Source organism: Actinia tenebrosa, unplaced genomic scaffold, assembly GCF_029948245.1.
Source record: "Actinia tenebrosa isolate PJP-AT-01 unplaced genomic scaffold, QUT_ActTen_1.0 PGA_scaffold0__85_contigs__length_37466705, whole genome shotgun sequence".
In the NCBI taxonomy this organism is placed as follows: domain Eukaryota; kingdom Metazoa; phylum Cnidaria; class Anthozoa; order Actiniaria; family Actiniidae; genus Actinia; species Actinia tenebrosa.
This window is the reverse complement of record NW_028292569.1, coordinates 32,752,693-32,776,171: the sequence shown is the minus strand read 5'-3', so window position 1 is coordinate 32,776,171 and position 23,479 is coordinate 32,752,693. Positions and strand designations below refer to the sequence as shown.

The following is a 23,479-nucleotide window of genomic DNA, read 5'->3' as shown; positions in this document are numbered from 1 at the left end:
CTATCACATATTGTCTGACGTAGGCTCTGGTTAACTGAGACTATAAAAAACATTCTTGATTCTAATCTGTTTCATTCGTCTGGGGCACAAAGTGACAGTAAAAGTTATGTGTCTCTTTGTCATTCTTCTTCTTCTTCTTCTTCTTGCTGATCAAGTAAGTTTTACATGTCAATTTGTATGTGTGAATGCATCAATATATTAGTAGGTCTATAGGTATATGTTAAGATAAGATTTAGTGTAAGATATGTGCAACATAATAATAATAATAATAATATTTATTTATACACAATAAGTTATATACAGCGTAGCTGATGTGGTCGTGTTCTAATCCTAGGTCCTAAGCTATACTAGTCCTCTCACTCTCACCCACACACATTCTCTCTCTCTCTCTCTCTCACTCTCTCTCTCTCTCTCTCTCTCTCTCTCTCTCTCTCTCTCTCTCTCTCTCTCTCTCTAAGAGTAATTAACTAAGAGTAATTATGAAACTAGGTCGCGCGACATTTTAATGTCTCTAGGATGGGAAAATCTTCAAAACAGGCGGAAGAAACATAAAGCCACAATAATGTACAAGACTTTGAATGCTCTTGCACCTCAAAGTTTAAGAGACCGCTTTGAGTATCAAACTACAAAATATAATTTGCGGAAGGGAGAAAAGTGTTTAAAATTATCGAAACCAAACACTGAGTACCTCAAACGTGCGTTCTCCTATGAAGGTGCAAAAGCATGGAACTCTTTGCCTTCAGATATTAAGTCAGCTAGAAGTATAAGGGAATTTAAAAGAAAGCTTTCTTCTGTTGGACTCTCATAAACTTTTTTAGCTGTCTAAATTGTATTCTTATTTAACTCGACATTCTTGTAAAGCAATTTTTATATTGATAGAATTTTTTTCGAGTATAAATAAAGTATCACTCACTCACACTCACTCACTCTCTCTCTCTCTCTCTCTCTCTCTCTCGATCTTATCTACTACTAAGCTAATTATTACATAATTTAATATTTTGACTGGAAAGAGTTATTACATCTTTAGTTGAGATATGTCCTTTTTAAGTTTTTGTTTGAAAATAACGGGGCAACTTGATTCTCTGGTATTGTTGTTGAGCGCGTTCCACAGTTTTGCACAGTGCTATAAATCAAGGAATATTTAAAGACTTCTAACTGTGTAGCAACGAGATGTCAATATCAGTGTATTGTAAAAGAGTAGAAACTGATACAGATTATAATATACTGATCGCTGCTAGTTAGCTGTTCAATATCGTTTGTAAGTGAAAAGTTTTGATTCAAGATTGAACGAGAAGCTGTAAAGGGGTGTTCCCAGTAGACTGTAGACTGGAAGAATGTGTGGATGTTCTATTGTACCAGGTACATCAGATGATGTATTGTAGATCTGTAAATTGCATAGAGTCTAATATTTAGGTGCAGTTTACAATCAGTAGTCCTGATATTTGCTAAGAAACAACTCATTTGCAGATGCCACATTCCTGTGATCATCAAGCATATCATAAATCAGATTGAGCAATCTTCTAAGATTTTAGACTTGAAGTCATTTTCCTTATTTAGATTTCAGTTTACTGTTATTTACTGTACCTTTAGTGATTTTAGATGAATATAATGGTAAAATTCTACCTCTAGGTTGTATGATCTAGGAGTTACTATCAAAGTGAAAGCTTAGGTGGGCGAGACGTCATGGGATATCAGAGCTCATGTGATAATAATACAAATATCTAATGACGCATGTTAGCAGTATTTGAATTTTTAATGAAGTCCAACAGGCCATGTCTATCTCTGTGCTTTTCGTTGTCCTGTACTCCTTCAACTTATTCTACCACAATTTCAACAGTGAAAGTACACATCTAAATACCAAATACTGCTATTTGCCTGGAGAAACTGTCAAAATTTCTACATTTCCCACTGTTATAGGCCATTTTTTTGATTCACAATGTCACGGATCACCAACATTGATATACTTTTTAATTTGCATCAAGTTACACTCTACTTACCACACACTGTTCTTCGAAACAATAACCATTGAACCAACTACAATATGGATATGCAGTCGGTTTGTTCTTCAAGTATCAATACAGATCAAACGACATAAACAACTGTGTTTATACTATCCAAATGCCATTGCTACATTCCATATGCCTCTTGAAGGTGAACTGAAAGACAAGGGGGTGGTCTTGCCCTTTGACACAGAACCAGCCTAACCATCAATGGGGTTACAAATAAAACTAGGAACAAAATCAGGAAAACGTTCCTTAAAATATGACCACCATTTTGTTTCAGTCAAGCAACAGTTGCACAAAATGAATCGGCATAACACAGGAAGCCCAAATTACACCGATGTAAATGATCATGAAGTATTTCATTACTTGTCTTATACCTGTTAATTGCTATAAATAATCACATATGAAGTATATAGAAGAGACATTTACACTAATGGACAACTGATTGCGACCCACAGTCCGTGCAGCATAATCCCCAGCCAAATATTTCCATGTATGGCCCTCCCACACAGCCAATAAGTCCTCAATATCAAGATTCATATAAGCAAAGCAAAACCATCTAGACTACAAACAATACTTCTACAATTATAATATTTCCAAAAATCCTCTGTTGAAAAAGACTTCCTCACCTATTACTTCACTCTAGCTACATGACAAATTTGTGAGAATTTATTTGTGAAAGAGCTTCATGGGTTCAAGTCAAATCGAAGGCGTTGTTTATCTCTCTTCATATTCTCCTCGCTGTTCAAGTTTTGTATCAGTGAATGCATCAATACATCAGGTATTCATTCTCATTGAAGGCCTGATACTCAGGCTAGGTATTCACATATATTTGGAATTTCATACCTGGCCGGGCATAGGAATTATAGGCGTTGTTTTGGGGGTGGTAACGTTTTATATTTATATTTAGCTTCCCAACCCATAATATCTATACCTGTCAATTATCTGTCACAGTGTTGATTTTCATCCAATCATTAGCCACATAGCTATCACATGTTGTCTGACGTAGGCTCTGGTTACTGAGAGACTATAAAAACATTCTTGATTCTAATCTGTTTTATTCGTCTGGGGCACAAAGTGACAGTCCAATATCCATGTCTCTTTGTCATTCTTCTTCTTCTTCTTCTTCTTCTTGCTGATCAAGTAAGTTTTACATGTCAATTTGTATGTGTGAATGCATCAATATATTAGTAGGTCTATAGGTATATGTTAAGATAAGATTTAGTGTAAGATATGTGCAACATAACACAGTGCTATAAATCAAGGAATATTTAAAGACTTCTAACTGTGTAGCAACGAGATGTCGATATCAGTGTATTGTAAAAGAGTAGAAACTGATACAGAGTATACTGATCGCTGCTAGTTAGCTGTTCAATATCGTTTGTAAGTGAAAAGTTTTGATTCAAGATTGAACGAGAAGCTGTAAAGGGTTGTTCCGGGTAGACTGTAGATTGGAAGAATGTGTGCATGTTCTAATGTACCAGGTACATCAGTACGACATCAGATGATGTATTGTAGATCCGTGAATTGCATAGAGTCTAATATTTAGGTGCAGTTTACAATCAGTAGTCCTGATATTTGCTAAGAAACAACTCATTTGCAGATGCCACATTCCTGTGATCATCAAGCATATCATAAATCAGATTGAGCAATCTTCTAAGATTTTAGACTTGAAGTCATTTTCCTTATTTAGATTTCGGTTTACTGTTATTTACTGTACCTTTAGTGATTTTAGATGAATATAATGGTAAAATTCTACCTCTAGGTTGTATGATCTAGGAGTTACTATCAAAGTGAAAGCTTAGGTGGGCGAGACGTCACGGGATATCAGAGCTCATGTGATAATAATACAAATATCTAATGACGCATGTTAGCAGTATTTGAATTTTTAATGAAGTCCAACAGGCCATGTCTATCTCTGTGCTTTTTGTTGTCCTGTACTCCTTCAACTTATTCTACCACAATTTCAACAGTGAAAGTACACATCTAAATGCCAAATACTGCTATTTGCCTGGAGAAACTGTCAAAATTTCTACATTTCCCACTGTTATAGGCCATTTTTTTGATTCACAATGTCACGGATCACCAACATTGGTATACTTTTTAATTTGCATCAACTTACACTCTACTTACCACACACTGTTCTTCGAAACAATAACCATTGAACCAACTACAATATGGATATGCAGTCGGTTTGTTCTTCAAGTATCAATACAGATCAAAAGACATAAACAACTGTGTTTATACTATTCAAACGCCATTGCTACATTCCATATGCCTCTTGAAGGTGAACTGAAAGACAAGGGGGTGGTCTTGCCCTTTGACACAGAACCAGCCTAACCATCAATGGGGTTACAAATAAAACTAGGAACAAAATCAGGAAAACGTTCCTTAAAATATGACCACCATTTTGTTTCAGTCAAGCAACAGTTGCACAAAATGAATCGGCATAACACAGGAAGCCCAAATTTCACCGATGTAAATGATCATGAAGTATTTCATTACTTGTCTTATACCTGTTAATTGCTATAAATAATCACATATGAAGTATATAGAAGAGACATTTACACTAATGGACAACTGATTGCGACCCACAGTCCGTGCAGCATAATCCCCAGCCAAATATTTCCATGTATGGCCCTCCCACACAGCCAATAAGTCCTCAATATCAAGATTCATATAAGCAAAGCAAAACCATCTAGACTACAAACAATACTTCTACAATTATAATATTTCCAAAAATCCTCTGTTGAAAAAGACTTCCTCACCTATTACTTCACTCTAGCTACATGACAAATTTGTGAGAATTTATTTGTGAAAGAGCTTTAAGGGTTCAAGTCAAATCGAAGGCGTTGTTTATCTCTCTTCATATTCTCCTCGCTGTTCAAGTTTTGTATCAGTGAATGCATCAATACATCAGGTATTCATTCTCATTGAAGGCCTGATACTCAGGCTAGGTATTCATATATATTTGGAATTTCATACCTGGCTGGGCATAGGAATTATAGGCGTTGTTTTGGGGGTGGTAACATTTTATATTTATATTTAGCTTCCCAACCCATAATATCTATGATACCTGTCAATTATCTGTCACAGTGTTGATTTTCATCCAATCATAAGCCACATAGCTATCACATGTGGTGTGATGTAGGCTCTGGTTAACTGAGACTATAAAAAACATTCTTGATTCTAATCTGTTTCATTCGTCTGGGGCACCAAGTGACAGTCCAATATCCATGTCTCTTTGTCATTCTTCTTCTTCTTCTTCTCCTTCTTGCTGATCAAGTAAGTTTTACATGTCAATTTGTATCCGTGAATGCATCAATACGTTAGTAGGTCTCTAGGTATATGTTAAGATAAGATTTAGTGTAAGATGTATGTAATATAACACAGTGCTATAAATCAAGGAATACTAAACTTCTAACTGTGTAGCAACAAGATGTTGATATCAGTGTATCGTAAAAGAGATTATACTGATCGTTGCTAGTTAGCTGTTCAATATCGTTGGTAAGTGAAAAGTTTTGATTCAAGATTGAACGAGAAGCTGTAAAGGGGTGTTCCCGGTAGACTGTAGACTGGAAGAATGTGTGCATGTTCTAATGTACCAGGTACATCAGTACTACATCAGATGATGTATTGTAGATCTGTGAATTGCATAGAGTCTAATATTTAGGTGCAGTTTACAATCAGTAGTCCTGATATTTGCTAAGAAACAACTCATTTGCAGATGCCACATTCCTGTGATCATCAAGCATATCATAAATCAGATTGAGCAATCTTCTAAGATTTTAGACTTGAAGTCATTTTCCTTATTTAGATTTCAGTTTACTGTTATTTACTGTACCTTTAGTGATTTTAGATGAATTTAATGGTAAAATTCTACCTCTAGGTTGTATGATCTAGGAGTTACTATCAAAGTGAAAGCTTGGGTGGGACGAGACGTCATGGGATATCAGAGCTCATGTGATAATAATACAAATATCTAATGACGCATGTTAGCAGTATTTGAATTTTTAATGAAGTCCGACAGGCCATGCCTATCTCTGTGCTTTTCGTTGTCCTGTTCTCCTTCAACTTATTCTACCACAATTTTGACAGTGAAAGTACACATCTAAATACCGAATGCTGCTATTTGCCTGGAGAAACTGTCAAAATTTCTACGTTTCCCACTGTTATAGGCCATTTTTTTGATTCACAATGTCACGGATCATCAACATTGGTATACTTTTTAATTTGCATCAAGTTACACTCTACTTACCACACATTGTTCTTCGAAACAATAACCATTGAACCAACTACAATATGGATATGCAGTCGGTTTGTTCTTCAAGTATCAAAACAGATCAAACAACATAAACAACTTTGTTTATACTATCCAAATGCCATTGCTACATTCCACATGCCTCTCGAAGGTGAACTGAAAGACAAGGGGGCGGTCTTGCCCTTTGACACAGAACCAGCCTAACCATCAAAGGGATTATGAACAAAACTAAACCGTCTTATGAATGCTTTGAAGCTGTCATCCATCACGGCAAATTCACCACGAAACTTATGACTTTATATTGTCCGCCTTTCTCCAACGAACACCCTGTGACTACCACTACATTCTTGAACAAGTTCACTTCCTACGTCGAAGAAATCATACTATCACCTGAACCACTTATTAATGTTGGTGATTTCAATCTCCATACTCAAATGCCTTCTAAACTCAGTTAAACCACAGTTATCCAAGAAGCTGATTACTTACAGAAAGCTCAAAGATGTCGATATTAAGGCATTTATAGATGACCTCGCTTCTGCCAAGCTTACTCAGGATTCTACTATTGACTATTGACTATTGATCTCGACCTCATTGCTGACAAGTACAACTCTTCTCTCATGCTCCAAAGTAGTCATCGACAAACCCCACCTATCCTGGTTCAACAGTAAAATCCGAACAGTGATCGTTGCCAGACGACGTGCTGAGCGAAAGTCATGCTCTATCAAACAGGCCGACCATCTAGCCGAATTTAAAAAGGCAAAGAACTACGCTACTATGATGCTCATGAATAAAGCCAGATCTCTTCACCTGACCGACCTTGTAAATGAAAACTGCCATGATCAGCATGAGCTCTTCAAAACTGTGAACTACTTGCTCTCTGACTCTTAAACTTTATCACCGCCCGCTAGCACAGATTCTGAAGATGCAGCCAATAATATCAGGAACTACTTTGTTCAAAAAGTTAATGGCATCTACAAACACTTCACGCAAGACAACGTAGACACTACAGAGCATCCAGATGACATCATTGACAATGCTACACCACTTCACCACTTCAAAGAATTTACCAAGTATGATGTCAAAGCAATCATAAACAAGACTTCCAAGAAAGGATGCTCATGTGTCGTATTTAGAACATCAAAATGTAGCCACATCACACCTTTGTTAAAAGAGTTGCACTGGCTGCCTGTCACCTACAGAGTACAATTCGATATCATCCTTATTACTTTTAAAGCATTGCATGACATGGCTCCCTCGTACATATCCAAACTGGTACACATCAGACAGAACTCTAAATACAGCCTTCAATCCAACAATGCAGTATTGCTAACTACACCACTAACAAAATCGGCAGCAACTCTGGGAGATAGATTGTTTGGTATGGCATCACCAAAATTATGGAATTCTCTCCCTGCCTAAATCAGGAACATTCATAATATTGATAATTTCAAAAAACATTTAAAGGCACATTTTTATTGTTTAGCATTTTGATGAACTTATCACTGACTCTATCGAATACCACAGTTTTATAATATTTAACATTGTATATAGATATTTATATTTATTTACATTATATAACGCAAGATTTATTCAACGAGACCAAAAAATTTCAGAAGGAGTATGGTTACAAGTTTTGCTGGATCAAAAACTCTAACGTCTTATTGAAGCAATCTGATCATTCAAATTTGGTTCGTGTTACCAATTATGAAGTATTAGAGAATTTGAAGAATATCGTGACTCCTGAATATCCAGAACACGGATCTAATGGAGGAAGAATGCAGTACAACTCGAGAGGTGGACTACGTCGAACGACACGCTCAAGTTACAGACAAGATGTCAACTTTGACTCATGAATTCAAATATTGATAACTTATTTCAGCTAAGTATAAAATAGTTCCATTTAATAGTAACTTGATAATTTATTGAATTTCATTTAAAAATTCACACAAAACACAACATACTTAAAAATCTCCCATATTATGGGCAAAACATCTTGAGTGTTCATGGTCAATTTAATAATTTATTGATAAATAATTGTCTCCCTACCAAAAATATAAGAGTTTAGACAAATTACATAGTTTTTATGATTTCGATTTATTTAGGCTTAATACAAGGCAAAGTATTGATATTGACTCTAGCAACTTGATTCGATCTAATTACTATTCACCAAACAGCTTCAAACAAATGATAAATACAAATAGTGTTGCAAAATCTCGTGACTCGTTTTCCATGTTGCATACTAATATTAGTAGTTTAAGAAAAAAATATTGAGAATCTTGAATCTCATTTATTGAATGAGGTAGAAATCGACTTTGACATAATAGGGTTATCCGAAACTAAAATAACAACTAAAAATGAATCTTTGGATGTCAATTTGAATATCGCAAATTATGCTTTTGAATTTGTGCCTACGCCTCTTTCTTGTGGAGGCGTTGGCATGTATATAAACAAAGAGGTTGATTATTCTGTCTTGGAAAGGACATCTAATGAAGCATATCAGGCATTGTGGATTGAAATTCTTTTTAGCGACAAACGGAATGTCATTTGTGGAGTTGTGTATTAGACAGCACAATTGTGCAAATGACTTTCTCTCATACTTTGAAAATGCACTAGAAAATTACAGCTCTTCACAAAAAAATATCTATATCTTAGGTGATTTCAATATAGATTTGCTAAAATCGGAAACTTGTTCATATAGCGAAACGTTTTTACTTTCTTTACAAAGCTGGTATGTATGTTTCCAACAATAGACAAACCCACTCGTGTTTACAATAATTCTGCAACTCTTATTGACAACATTTTAATTAACAATCCTGTCTCTGGAGTTTGCAGCGGTAATCTAATTACTGATATTACTGACCATTTCTCATAATTTTGCATCATTCCTTCTGGCAAAGGAACCAATAAAACATACCGCCAAAAAGTTAGACGCTTTTCAAAATCGTCTGAAAGGGAATTTGTGAAAGAAATTTCTGAAACTGATCTCACAGCGTTCTTCTCAGAAAATAACGTTGACAAAATCTTCTCCTCTCTTTATCGTAAAATAAACAATATTGTCAACAAAGTTGCTCCTCTGAAAAAGCTAAGTAAGCGAGATATTAAAAAGCTAAACAAGCCATGGATAACCGAGGGAATTCGTGAGTCTATAAGGATTAAAAATCAGTTATTAATGCCTGGAAATAAAGACCGATATCTTTACTATAGGAACAAAATAGTTTCTCTTATACGAAAAAGTAAAAGAAATCATTTTGATTCTTTTTTTGAAGTAAATCAAAGGAATGCAAAGAAGACTTGGCAAGCTATCAACTCATTTTTGCACAATAATAAGAGTAAACGCAAACAAGTTTCAGCTTTAAAGGATTCTTCTCTTAACGATCGTGTTACTAGTAACCCACACAAGTTACCTAACATTCTCCATACTTTTGTTGCTGCCATAGGAAAAAACTATGCTAGTCGAATTCCGCAGTCCAAGACACTTTACCGAATACCTTAAAAATATAAATCAACTTAATTCCATGTTTTTCACTCCTGTGACAGCATCTGAAATAGATGATGAAATTTTATCGCTATCTAATAATAAAGCTTATGGTCTATACTCATGCCCAGTTAATTTTTTAAAAGCATCTAAACCATTTCTCAGTGAACATCTTGCGAAACTGATGAACTTATCTGTGCAAACAGGTAGATATCCGACAAAACTTAAGATCTCCAAAATTTGTCCTATTTATAAATCGGAGGATGATACATGTACAGACCCTAGTAACTACAGACCTATATCACTTCTCTCTGTGTTTAACAGAATCTTTGAAAATACAATGTATAATAGATTAATTACATTCGTACATAAACATCATATTCTCTCTGACATGCAATATGGCTTTAGGAAAAATCACTCCACACAACATACACTTCTTGATATAATTAGTACAATACAACATAATATGGACAACAAAATATACACATGTGCAGTTTTCATTGATTTAGCGAAAGCATTCGATACTGTTGACCACTCCATTCTCATGAAAAAACTTTATATTTATGGCGTGACAGGATGCGTCTATAATTGGTTTAAGTCGTACTTGTCTGAGAGAACTCAAATTACTAGTGTTAGTAATCATATATCGAATAAAGAAGCAATTAATTTTGGGGTCCCTCAAGGTTCTACATTAGGTCCTTTACTCTTTCTCCTTTACATAAATGATATTAGTATGGCCTCTAATATTTTAAAATTTCATCTTTTCGCAGACGATACAAATATACTTCACTCGAATAAATGCTTAAAAACCCTTGAAAGGGAAATGAACAATGAACTAACAAAGCTCCATGATTGGTTCACTGCAAACAAACTTACCATAAATATCAAAAAATCAAACTTTGTTTTATTCCATTCAGCTCGTAACAAACCAAAACATTCATTGAACATTAAAATCTTGGATTATAAAAGTAACCAGTATATACGCCGTATATACAGCTTGAAAAAAAGGATTATGTGAAATATCTTGGTGTTTTATTAGATAGTACATTATCTTGGAAGCCTCATATTGATTATATAAGCAAAAAAGTAAGTAGAATAGTGGGTATTCTTAGCAGATTGAGACATTTTGTTCCAAAAAATACTCTAATCAAAATGTATAAATCTCTCTTACAGCCGCTCTTGATATATGGAATATGTACCTGGGGGCAAGCTTGCAAAAAGCTTACTGATAAATTGCTCATTCTGCAGAAGCGCGCTCTAATGTCAATATTTTTCGTGAAATCAATTCAAAGTGCAATACCGATATTCATTGAACATGAAATTTTACCAATCAAATCTCTTTATTTTTATTCAGTAGCACAGCTAATGTACGATGTTAAATATGATTATATTCCCAGTAATATTAGCAAACTCTTTACTTACATAAAAGATATTCACTCCTATGAAACAAGATCTTCTGCCAGTGATAATTTCTACACTAGATATTCACGTTTAAACACTCAAAAAGATTCCTTCTTGTGAGTGGGTGCACGTCTATGGAATCAAATACCACCTTTCATTAGGAATTTATCCAAAAAAAACTTCCAAAAGGAAATCAAAACCGTTTTATTAAACGATCTTAATATTAATCGCTATGATACTGAGATCTTCAAACTTTTCAAGTAAGTCTATCTGTAATGAGCTATTTTTCATTTTCTACTCAGTGAACTACTTTTCATTTCCTATTCAGCTCTTTGTACTCTGATATTAACATTTATTTATTATTAACATATAAAGACATCTTTGTAAATCTACGTGTATATTCTGTGAATTTAACCTGCCTAGACTAGCGTTAGCTATATGCAGGTTATATAGTTTTTCTTTTTTGTATTCTTTTATTCATCAGTAAAGTAAAGCCAAGCCTAGTTTTGAAGCTAGGCTTAAGGCTTTGTTTCGTTTTGGTTTTGGTTTTTTGTTTTTTAATGCTTTTGTTTTTTGTTTTTGTTGCAGGCCCAAGACTCGGTCAGTGTATGCACACCAAGAATATTAAGGTAAGAGACCCATTAGTGCTAGATGGCTGACATAGGAGTTAGGGGGGCGGAGGTAGGGGGGCGTGCACAACGAGCCAAACCAAGAAATGACCCTTCACTTCGAAAGCAATTCTGTGAAATTCTGACCACCTAGCCAAGCTCATGTTAGGGGGGTTTACCTTTTCATAAAACAGGTTAGATACGTAATGAAATAAAAAATTGAACATATCTTTATACTTTTTATGTTTATTTAGCGTAAATTCTGACGAAATGAGAGTGCTTTAGAGGAATTCAATGCGGATTGTTCAGGTGATGTCACAAGAAGTTTAGCAACCATGGAAATTGAAGACTCGACGAAGTTTGACAATCTTAGGGTAGACACTATCCGTCAACTTGATGCTTATATCAAAGATGGAAAGGGCACTCTAGCTGAGCTCAAAGATCGTTTTCGTACAGCTCTCTCTGAACTCACTGAAAATGAACGAGAAGAAATCGATACTGTAGGAAAGTTTGTAGAAGCATTGGAAAAACAAGGTGCTATCGGAGCAAACAATGTGAAGTTATTAAAAGTGTTAGTTAAGATTGGATTAGAAGAATTGAAGCAAAAAGTTGAGGAATACGAAGCAGATTGTGCAGGTAATGTAAGGAGAAGTTCAGTCAAGAACCATATTATGTAACATCCATTTATCTTATTCATAGAATATGTTTATCAAAAGACCTTTAACCTAGATAGTTTTATAAGCTAGATATTCAACTTCAGAAGGGTATCCTCGTTGACAAAATACTGTATTCTCAAGGAAATAGAATCAAAGTAATGAAAAAAGAGCTGCATGCATCTCTGGAGGAGGGGGGAGAAGGGAAATCCCATATACATGTAAAAAGGTGGGGATGCTTATCGGAAATTTTGAGAATGACCCCTGAAAGGTGATAGAAAAGTCAGATGATTAACTGAAAGTAATTTATGTCCTGGATCCAGCTTACATTGCTGAGCTAATATCGGATATCTCTCGGTATTACCTGTAAAACGCAACACCCTAAGTGGTACCAGAGATACTAAATCTCAGATCTATATTTGAACCCGAAAAGGTTACCATGACCATTTCTTTTTTTCACTGTAGAAAACCCCATTCCTCCCCACCTCCTCCCTGTGATGCATTAAATTAAACACACAGTATGTAAATTATATCAATTATATGTGCACCAATTCCCTAACGCTTTCACAGTTGTATAGCAATATTCAATTGGCTGACGAGGGAAGGGAGAGTTTGTACAATACCAAAAAATATCATGACTTGAAAGACCATGTTATTATTTTGTTAGTAAAAGTTAAGATTGTGAAGATATTGCTGCTATGATCTAACACCTGAGTTAGTGACCATAGCAGATTGATCAGATACACTTACATTAAATTGTACACTAACACAATACATGCTTGGACTGCCTGTGATACAAACATGTATACATGTAGGTTCTCATATATTTATTAACATTCTTTCAGGAATATTCAGGAGAACACTCAATGGTAATTATTATATGATAACAATTAATTCATTTATTTTTGTGACTTATACCTCATTGCATATGTTGTTGTCTATATTATTACTTTATTAAAAATATTGATAAATGACTTCTATAAGGTAGGCGAAATAACGCAGTCTAAGGCGATCTAATTTTAAAAATGATAGAGTCTATTTTAGGTGATCTTAGATTATCTAATGCGGGGTATGTAAATAACCCAGGGTAGGTCTAGAATATCAAAAGCTGGCCATTAAAAGCTCTATTTGACAGACTACATGAGTCCCAGCTGGCCCCAGATTAAAACATTCTTATTGTAAATACAATGTCTGTACATCATGCAGGTACAATGATACATTTGAAGACTCTGGTTTCATCAAGAGGAGTTCAAATAACTATAGCAGGAGCAATCCTTATGAGAATATATGGGAACAATCCTGAAAGACTGCTAAACCTTCAACCATTTGTGGAGTTTGCGGCCGAATTAATTGATGTTGTTAGAGGCTCGATTGTTTTCGTCTTGAAAGTCTCAAGCATTTCATCAGTAAAACGGCTATGGCAGAGCTACAAGGATGGGTCATTGAAAGAAAAACTGAAAAAATCCCTCAATGAGATGGAAGAATTGAAGGAACTGAGCAAAGGAGAAGAGATTGACGTGGAGGTTACAATAGACGAGGAAGAATACCATGAAGCTCTTTATAATCTTATCCTCTTCGATGTAAAAGGTAAGATTAATATATTTCTCAAAATTATATATGGTTTTATTTTGTTTGTTTTGATTGGTTGGTTGTGATGATTGTTATAGTTCAGAAACTGGGGGTTGACCCTGTTAGCATTACAGCCAAAACAGTTCAAGCTTACCCCCTAGATCCCATAAGTGGTTTCATTATTCGAATATTGAATTTTATCATTCTTTCCGAGAATACGAAGACTCAGGTTTCGAGATAATATAACCGATTCAAAACTTGAATTCGGGTTGGACTATTCCATATAATCGGAAAGAAAGAAAGATATCCAAAATTATCAATGTCTTGGCAAGTGTTATTGGCCTCGACATTGATAATTCCGATTATCATCAAAACCTCATCCAATAATTGATTATTGTAACTCGTATAAAGGGGAACGTATTAAGACCTTACCATAGACCTATATGAGATAATAAACATGTTGTATTCTGGTCTAGCTTAGGTACGAACATCTTTTGTTCATCATGCCTTATACTGAATCTAGACCACAATGCAATCTGTTTATTGAACGAGAGTTTAATGCTGAATAAGGACCCAGAGTAGGCCTGATGATACTTATTATATACAAGTATCTTCTTAGCTTTAGCGATTCCTATGGCTATAGACTAGTCCCTGCAATTTTGACTGTTTCAAACTATTGATTTCAGATATTCCTACCCATACTCCCTGTATTAGACCCTTTTGCCAAAATGGCGACCTCAAATTTGAATGAGTTCAAAGTAAACTATGTGAAAAACCAATACCAGCACTGAAAAGAGCATCTTTACTTTTAGCGACCCTACAATGATTCATTATGGCATCTGTTTTATAGGCCAAGAAAACTTTAGTTAAGACATTTGAATGTCGAATGTCTGAGGGTTAAAACTTGTACGCTATATTAACCCCCAGAAATACAAACGTCTGTAAATTTGTCAATTTTCAACTAAAGTTTTCTTGGCCGATATAACACCTGACATGATGAATCTCTTTTAGGGTTAAAAGTTAAGGTGCTCTTTCCAGTGCTGTTATTGTTTTTTTATTTTAACACAATTCAATTTTCGGCTGCCATTTTGGCAAAGGGTCGTATTTTGAATGTTTCAAACTATTGATTTTCTATTATTTTATTTGTATAAATATGTATTACAGGTAAATCAATGAAGGATGATAAAAGTCAGCGAAGGCACTCAGTATGCTGTGAACGAGATGTTCCTGTAAAAGGTAATGTAGAATATATTCATTTTTTGTTGCTTTATTGGTTGGCTATTGGTGTTGATTCTTAAACAAAGTGTTTACATTATAATATCGTTTTAGGTTTTTTACTTTTTAAAGTGCCACTGTGATCAATTTTCTGACTTGCTGTTTTTTTTTTTGCCTGGATTGAAGATCTATGATCTACTTTTTGAAATATCTTTTTTCCTTCAAAAGATATTTGAGTTTATAAAATGGCGGCCATTTTTCCTGATGACGTCATATGAGAGTGAGAACGATGTTTATACCAAAAAGCATATGATGACTAATACCTTTTCTAAAATTTTGTTTTGAAAATGCAAGTCAAAGGTGTCAATATTCACACCTAAGGTGGTAAAACAACACAGTTATCCCATAAAGGCCTTTTTTAGTAAACCTGTAATATTTCTCTAACTTCGTTTGTAAACTTGTCTAAAATAAGCAATAATAAACCCTCATATAATAATAAAACAGAATATAGAGGCCAAATTACAAAAAAAAATTCCGAGCTCTAACTGAAGTGATCCGATTTTTCCATGATAAAATTTTATCAAAATAATTTTCTGCTTTGGGCTCTTTAATTCCTGATCTTTGATACCTATTTTGAATCTCTAACAAAAATCATGCTGAAATGATAAATATAAACAAACTTATTCAAGAACGCATGGGGTACAGTGGTCATTTCGCACACTAAACTAGCAAAAACTCACTAACTTCTTCAATCAAACGAAGAAGTCCAGCGCCACGTCAGTTAGAGTGGTAGGACATGTATATGACATGAAGTGGATGGTATGGTGACTGTAATGGTCCAGTCAGGTTATGGTGTGTAAGATGTCAGTTAGAGTGGTAGGACATGCATATGACATGAAGTGGATGGTATGGTGACTGTAATGGTCCAGCCAGGTTATGGTGTGTAAGACGTCAGTTAGAGTGGTAGGACATGCATATGACATGAAGTGGATGGTATGGTGACTGTAATGGTCCAGCCAGGTTATGGTGTGTAAGACGTCAGTTAGAGTGGTAGGACATGTACATGACATGAAGTGGATGGTATGGTGACTGTAATGGTCCAGTCAGGTTATGGTGTGTAAGATGTCAGTTAGAGTGGTAGTACATGTACATGACATGAAGTGGATGGTATGGTGACTGTAATGGTCCAGTCAGGTTATATTGTATGTAATTAGCATAATTAATATCAGTGTTTTTCCTGTCATTCTTAACAGTTGATCAAGTGTTGAGTCAAGGGCAACAAGGTCAGAAGAGGTCAGCAGCTGATGTCCAGCCAGGTTGGTTTTCTGAACTTGAATTGAATTTGTTAAACTGCAGTTCATAATAGTATAATTTTAATATATTTTTACACAGAAATTTCCAGTAAATTCTTAAAACCTTTTACGTATGTTTAAAATAATAGAACAACACTTCCAAGTTATAAAGAGTAAGAGTATCTGAAATACAAAACCATTGTGTGTCATTACCAAAAAAGCAATGTATTAGGTCCAGAGTTTTGAATTTTTATGGGTCAGATAAAGAGGAATAACATTTCAGAGTTGGGTATGCATGCAGTGAAAAAAGATATCCATTTGTGCATTTAATCCTCCACACCTATTCAAATGTAGGTGTTTTGTTGCTTATGGTGCTTCATGGTGTTTTCTTTCTTTAACACTATCTTAATAAACAAGTTGATAAGAAAAACGTTTTGACAGTGCAATAACTGTAGCCGGGGCCACTTAGACCAGTTAAACAAGAGAACCTGAATTAAAATGTGGAATAAAACAAATTCATTTCAACTTTGGGTAGTGGAACCAATCGGAAACCTAGATTGTATGAGAATAGTAATTTGACCCTGCAGATGTTACGTGTAAACAACTAGATAGCCATTGTTGTTTTCTCATGGGAATAAAAGGATATGTTGAATGGTATTGTGTTCTGCTACTTTCTGATTGGCTGCACTACCCAAAGTTAGAATGTATTGTTTTCATTCTATAATTTGATTGGTCCTTGCTATCTAGGTGGCCCTGGTTATAGTAGTCACACTGTAAAACCTGTGATAGGGGTTTTGATGTGAATTACCCTTTTCTGTATGTACACTTATTTCAAAAAAGTTTGTTGGAGCCAAAGGAGATAAGCAATAGGTCATTGCAAGACAGAAAGAAATGATTAATGGGCATGCATCTAAACAGGAATAATCAAGGTGTTATAATGGCTTCATCGACTAATAAGCAACGCTGAATATCTCAACAATTAATCTTTGTGTCCTTGATGAGAATGTTAAATAGTAAGAAACATTCCAGCTATTTTTGTATTTTCTGAGATACCACTCAGTTTAATTGTGGTTCTTTTTAAGAGACCTAGGAAAAGAACATGAAGATATAGAAATATAGATAAGTTATAGTGCTTGGGAACGAGGTTATACCGGGCGAAAGACCCTTGGAATTAAATTCAGAAAAATTAATTTCCAACCTCGCTGGGAATCGAACCCACAACCTTCAGAATTGTACTACCGAACAGTGTTGTTTAATGAAAATATTAAGCTTCTAAAAACCAAATGACTCTCCATTGAAAATATTTCTCCAGTGCATAGCTTAGAATAATTACTGGTCAGCCTCTGGTCACTATGACTGGCCAAATTAGTTTTAGCTCAGCCATACCTCATTTCTGGCTCAACATTTGTGATCAAAAAAAGATATAACTAGCTAAAAACTAGTGTGAGCTGCGTCGGTGTTTCTAATGAAACAGTAATGATGAAAAGGTAAATTATACACCGTGAAAAGATGAAAAAACTTACTGACGTTTCGGACGCTAGTCCTTCGTCGGAGTAAAAGAGAAAGAAGTGGTAGAAAGGAGTGTATATATGATAGAATAAGACAAAAGAAACCAATGAGAGCAAGGTAGGCAAGGAAACAAAAACAAACAATCAAAAGACAAAAGAAAAGGTTAGTTGAAAATAAAGCGTTCATTAATCCCGTTGGGACTAAGAGTGCCCAATAGGTGAATAAGCCGCATTTCTTTGGTCTTGCGACAATCATTGTTGCCGTTAAGCAAAGAAAGACCGAAAACAATGAAGTCAGAAAGAGAATGGTTAGCTAGATTAAAATGGCGGGAAACTGGTTTGGTGGGATCGTTATTGCGAATATCATAAAGATGATTGCAAATGCGATCACCAAGACGGCGGCCAGTCTCGCCCACATACAAAAGATTACAGCGGGTACATTTAATACAATATACAACATTAGAAGTGGTACAAACAAAATGGTCAGTGATTTTAACAGTTGATTTAGGACCGACAACAGAAGTGTGAGAGACTATGTGAGGACAAGTATAACAACGTTATGACCAGCAAGACAAAAATTTGACCATTCAAGTTCCAATTCCCGCCAGACATTGTCCAATGACCAGCCCTGCAGTGAAGTTGCCATAGCCAGCTTGAAAACAAAATGAAATGAAATTTTGTAGACGCGTGCTGCATGTCCTTGGGTCTTGGAATGTCCTATCACTTATCACCTATTACATATCTCCTTTGACTCTGACAACCTTTTTGAAAATAGGTGTATACACTTATTTCAATAAAGTTAGTCGCCTTAAAAGCTACAAAGCTGAGACCAACAAGGATTATGAGTAGTTACATTTGATGTTTCAACCGCTTTAATAACTGTTGATGGATTTTAGATCTTTTACCAGTTAGTCTCACCTCTTCTGAGCATCCTCAAGCTGCAAATTGTATCAAAAGCTTTACTTGTTTGATATTAAAAATTTCCCATGATCCTCAGTGATCTCAGCTTTCTAGGTTTTTTGGTGACTAACTTTACTGAAATAAGTGTATACCATTTTTAAGTCCCCAGAAGAAACTAGTTACAAACCTGTCTTATATTTCCATACACCTCTAAAGGTGGTCAGAGCTAAAGGAGAGAGAAAAAGGAATTATTGGCATACATCTAAACACAAATAATTGAGGACTTAAAATAACTTTGTCTACTAAAAGTAACACTGAATTTCTCAATATTGGGCTCTGTATTCTTGAGAAGCATAATATAAAGAAACACAAGTCATTCCAGCTATTCTTGTATCTTGGAATGACCTGTCTAATTGCCTATTGTCTTTGACTTTAACAACCTTTTTTGAAATAAGTGTTTACACAATAGCAAATGTGACATTCCCAAATGAGCAAAACCATCCTCTTTATTTATAATTTGTAAAAAGTGGGATTTTTGTGTTTTTAGAGGAAGATGTCAAGACCAAAAAACCAAGAACTACAATCAACAACAGAGAGAGGGATCATGCTGAAGGTATCTTTCACTTTTCTACATGTTTTCTTTTACATACTCATCTGGTATATAGTGTAAAGATGTATGGATGTACTTATCTGGTATATAGTACCGGGGGGGGGGGGGGGTACTCTGCCAGGATTTGGGTAGGGGTGTTCCGCTGGGATTCTAAAAGGGGTACCCTGTTTATGACAAAAAAACTCAATATAATAATATCATGCCAGCTCGCGTATCGCTTTTTGAAGACCATAATAACCAGTTTCGGTCAATACAAAAGGAGAAACCCTGAATATGACAGGAAACTCAGGAAAAAATTGGAACTTGAGTGAAATTGCATACCCTGTTTATGACAAGAAGCTTGAAAAACCATACCCTGTTCAGCGGATCATCCCCGTATAGTCCATATATGGGAGTACCCCCCCCCCCCCCGGGTATATAGTATATAGATGTATTGATGTACTCATTTGGTATATGGATGTATAGATGTACTCATCTGGTATATAGTGTATAGATGTACTCATCTGGTATATAGTGTATAGATGTACTCATCTGGTATATAGTGTATAGATGTATGGATGCCCTCATCTGGTATATAGTGTATAGATGTACTCATCTGGTATGTAGTGTATAGATGTATGGATGTACTCATCTGGTATATAGTGTATAGATGTATGGATGTACTCATCTGGTATATAGTGTATAAATGTATGGATGTGCTCATCTGGTATATAGTGTATAGATGTATGGATGTACTCATCTGGTATATAGATGTCTAGATGTACTCATCTGGTATATAGTGTATAGATGTACGCATCTGGTATATAGTGTATAGATGTACTCATCTGGTATATAGTGTATGGATGTACTCATCTGGTATATAGTGTGTGGATGTATTCATCTGGTATATAGTGTATAAATTTCACTTTTCCAACATGATTGGTTTGCTGGAAATGATATTGAATAAATTAGGACTGACTGTTTATTGTGTGGTTCCAGATAATTTCCACACCCTACCATGGAGAATATTTGACAAAAGGTCCCCCACCCCTTTGGAATTTCCACTAAAAATTTTTCTATACAAACCTTGTAATGTCATATGTAGGGTATGGATTTTTCTGAAACCACACATTCAAAGAAAAAGAATATTACACTTACCTCCCTTACCATATAAATTGGATTTCATGAAGATCGACAACAGCAGTGTTTAGAATATTGTTTTTAAAAATATCCTTTTTTTTCCAGATTCCGAAATGCTAAAAGAGGCAATAAAAGCCAACACAGAAAACCAAACTAAAATCATGGCTGCACATGACATTCCCAGTGCAAAGACAGACGACATCTTTACCAATCTGACAGTATATTATGCAGATAAAAAACAAGACCACGCAACAAGAACGATGAGTTGTAAAGTTGAGAAATACGAAGATATTTTCATTGACATGAAAGGAGAAAATCCAAAATTACTTCTTACCGGTAAACCCGGGATAGGTAAAACCTTTCTCTGTGAGAAATTCATACGAGATTGGTCTATGAATAGAATATTTCAAAACGAAAACACTCCTAATATTCAGTTCGCCTACCTGTTGAAGTTCCGTCAGCTCAGTTTACAGGGCGACAAAAAGATGAATTTACAAGAATTACTGAATTGTTCGCCCCTTCTTGACGACAATTCAGTTGTCAACGATTCATTATTTGAACATTTAATTCAAAATCCCTCCAAGGTACTGATCATCTTGGACGGGTTTGATGAATGTTCAGAAGAGCACCGTAAACAAATCGATAGCGATTACGAGAAACGATATGCAAATAATCCCAAAGAAAAGATGCCAATCCCTGCACTTTGTTCTAAACTGATTAGAGGAAAGGTTTTAAGAAATTCTGTTGTTCTGGTATCTTCAAGGCCAGGCAAGGCCGAGAAGTTGGGGAAAGTCCAATTTGATCGATACGTAGAAATTTCGGACTTTTCACCTGAACAAGTCACCGAGTATGTTGACAAATATTTCAGAGAACCAGAAAAAGAACAAACAAAAAAGATGGTACGCGAACAAGTAGAAAAAAATGAGAACCTAATAAGTTTTTGTCATATTCCGCTATTGTCTTTTTTGTTGTGCTGGTGTTTAGAATGGCGAATTAGTCGTTCAGGAATCACAGAAAATCTACCCGCTAAAATAACTGATCTTTATGATGACGTTGTTAAAGTCTTAATAGAAAAACTCCATGCAAATCTCAAATATTCAGAAATGTCAGAATATACTGAGCAAACAGCTAAAGAAACGCTAGATAAACTAGCAAAATTGGCTGCTAATTTACAGAAGGAAAGTAAATATATTTTTGACGAAGAAGACATGAAAAAAGTAGACCTTTCCGAGGACGAAATTAAAAACTTGAAAGTAAGCGGCATTCTTCATTGTGTTCCTGGAATTAGAATTACTCCTTTTGAAACAAAAGCAGAGTTTAGTTTCACTCATTTGACTCTGCAGGAATATCTCTCTGCTTCTTTTTTTGTAAAATATAAAGAAATCCCAGAGGATGTGAGTAATCAGACGTTTGTGTTCATGTGTGGACTTTTGTCGAAGAAAAAAGATGGAGAACAACTAATGAATAAACTAATCCAACAGATATCACCTAAGGATAATAGATTTAAGCTAAATAAACTGCGAATGTTACAGTGTCTGTATGAGTATGGAGAGCAAGAACTAACTAAACAAACCATAAATAATCTGTACTATAGATACTGTAATAGTGATGGGATCATTGGTTTTGATAAAGTAACTGATGCTGATATGAAATACGTATCGTATTTGTTGGATATCATTCGTTCACTAAAAGAACAACATCCACAGTCATCTAGTGGTTATACATTGCACATTTTTAAGTCATCTTTAACCTCGTTTGGTGTTGTTGTTTGTCGTTCACTTGTTCGTAATTCGTTTATAACTAAACTGGACCTGATTCAATGTGGTTTAGATGATAAATGTGTAGGAAAAATAACTGACTCATTAGTAAACACTGGAATAACCGACCTAGACCTAAATGGCAATAAAATAACAGAAAAAGGAGTGAAGAGTATTTGTAGTGTACTAACACAAACTGAAATAACCAAACTAGAGCTAAATGGCAATAAAATAACAGAAAAAGGAGTGAAGAGTATTTGTAGTGTACTAACACAAACTAAAATAACCTACCTAGACCTAGGGTATAATAAGATTACAGATGAAGGAGTGAAGAGTATTTGTAGTGTACTAACACAAACTAAAATAACCGACCTACTCCTAGATGGGAATAATATTACAGATGAAGGAGTGAAGAGTATTTGTAGTGTACTAACACAAACTAAAATAACCCTCCTAAACCTAGGGGAGAATAATATTACAGATGAAGGAGTGAAGAGTATTTGTAGTGTACTAACACAAACTAAAATAACCCACCTACTCCTATATGGGAATAATATTACAGATGAAGGAGTGAAGAGTATTTGTAGTGTACTAACACAAACTAAAATAACCCACCTAAACCTAGGGGAGAATAATATTACAGATGAAGGAGTGAAGAGTATTTGTAGTGTACTAACACAAACTAAAATAACCTACCTAAACCTAAAGAGGAATAATATTACAGATGAAGGAGTGAGCACTATTTGTAATGTACTAACACAAACTAAAATAACTCACCTATACCTAGGGGGGAATAATATTACAGATGAAGAAGCAGAGAGTATTTGTAGGGTCATCATGCAAGATGATTGTCATGTAAAATACTTAGCCTTATTTAGCAATAAGAAAATAACTGCAGAATGTAAGAAACATGTAAAACAACTTGTAAAAAAACACAAACCTGGTGTTATATTGATTATTTAGATGGGTGAAAAAGAGAATTATACTGGAATATATCTGTAATTATTTGTACAATATTGTATGAGATAATAAAGTAAATATTGGAGTTTAATCTTGTTTGGACTGAATAATTTGTTTTTCTCAACACAAATCCCTTGAAAATCCAAGA

The 23,479-nt window shown here is 35.0% G+C and overlaps 1 protein-coding gene across 3 annotated transcripts; it reads left to right on the top strand.

Moving 5' to 3' along the window:
- Positions 1-71: 71 nt before the first annotated feature.
- On the top strand, positions 72-23,422 carry LOC116292220 (uncharacterized). 3 transcript variants are annotated; one of them, XM_089024168.1, is made up of 9 exons: positions 72-154; positions 11,729-11,769; positions 12,003-12,384; positions 13,247-13,270; positions 13,608-13,988; positions 15,135-15,206; positions 16,439-16,501; positions 19,433-19,498; positions 20,720-23,422. In XM_089024168.1, the coding sequence occupies exons 3-9, from the start codon at positions 12,084-12,086 to the stop codon at positions 23,332-23,334; spliced, it is 3,522 nt and encodes a 1,173-aa protein (XP_088880294.1). In that variant the 5' UTR covers positions 72-154; positions 11,729-11,769; positions 12,003-12,083; the 3' UTR covers positions 23,335-23,422. The 3 variants fall into 3 exon arrangements, with proteins under 3 accessions (XP_088880294.1, XP_088880288.1, XP_088880299.1); XM_089024162.1 differs by lacking the exon at positions 72-154 and adding an exon at positions 3,035-3,146; XM_089024173.1 differs by lacking the exon at positions 72-154 and adding an exon at positions 5,193-5,288.
- Positions 23,423-23,479: the final 57 nt, after the last annotated feature.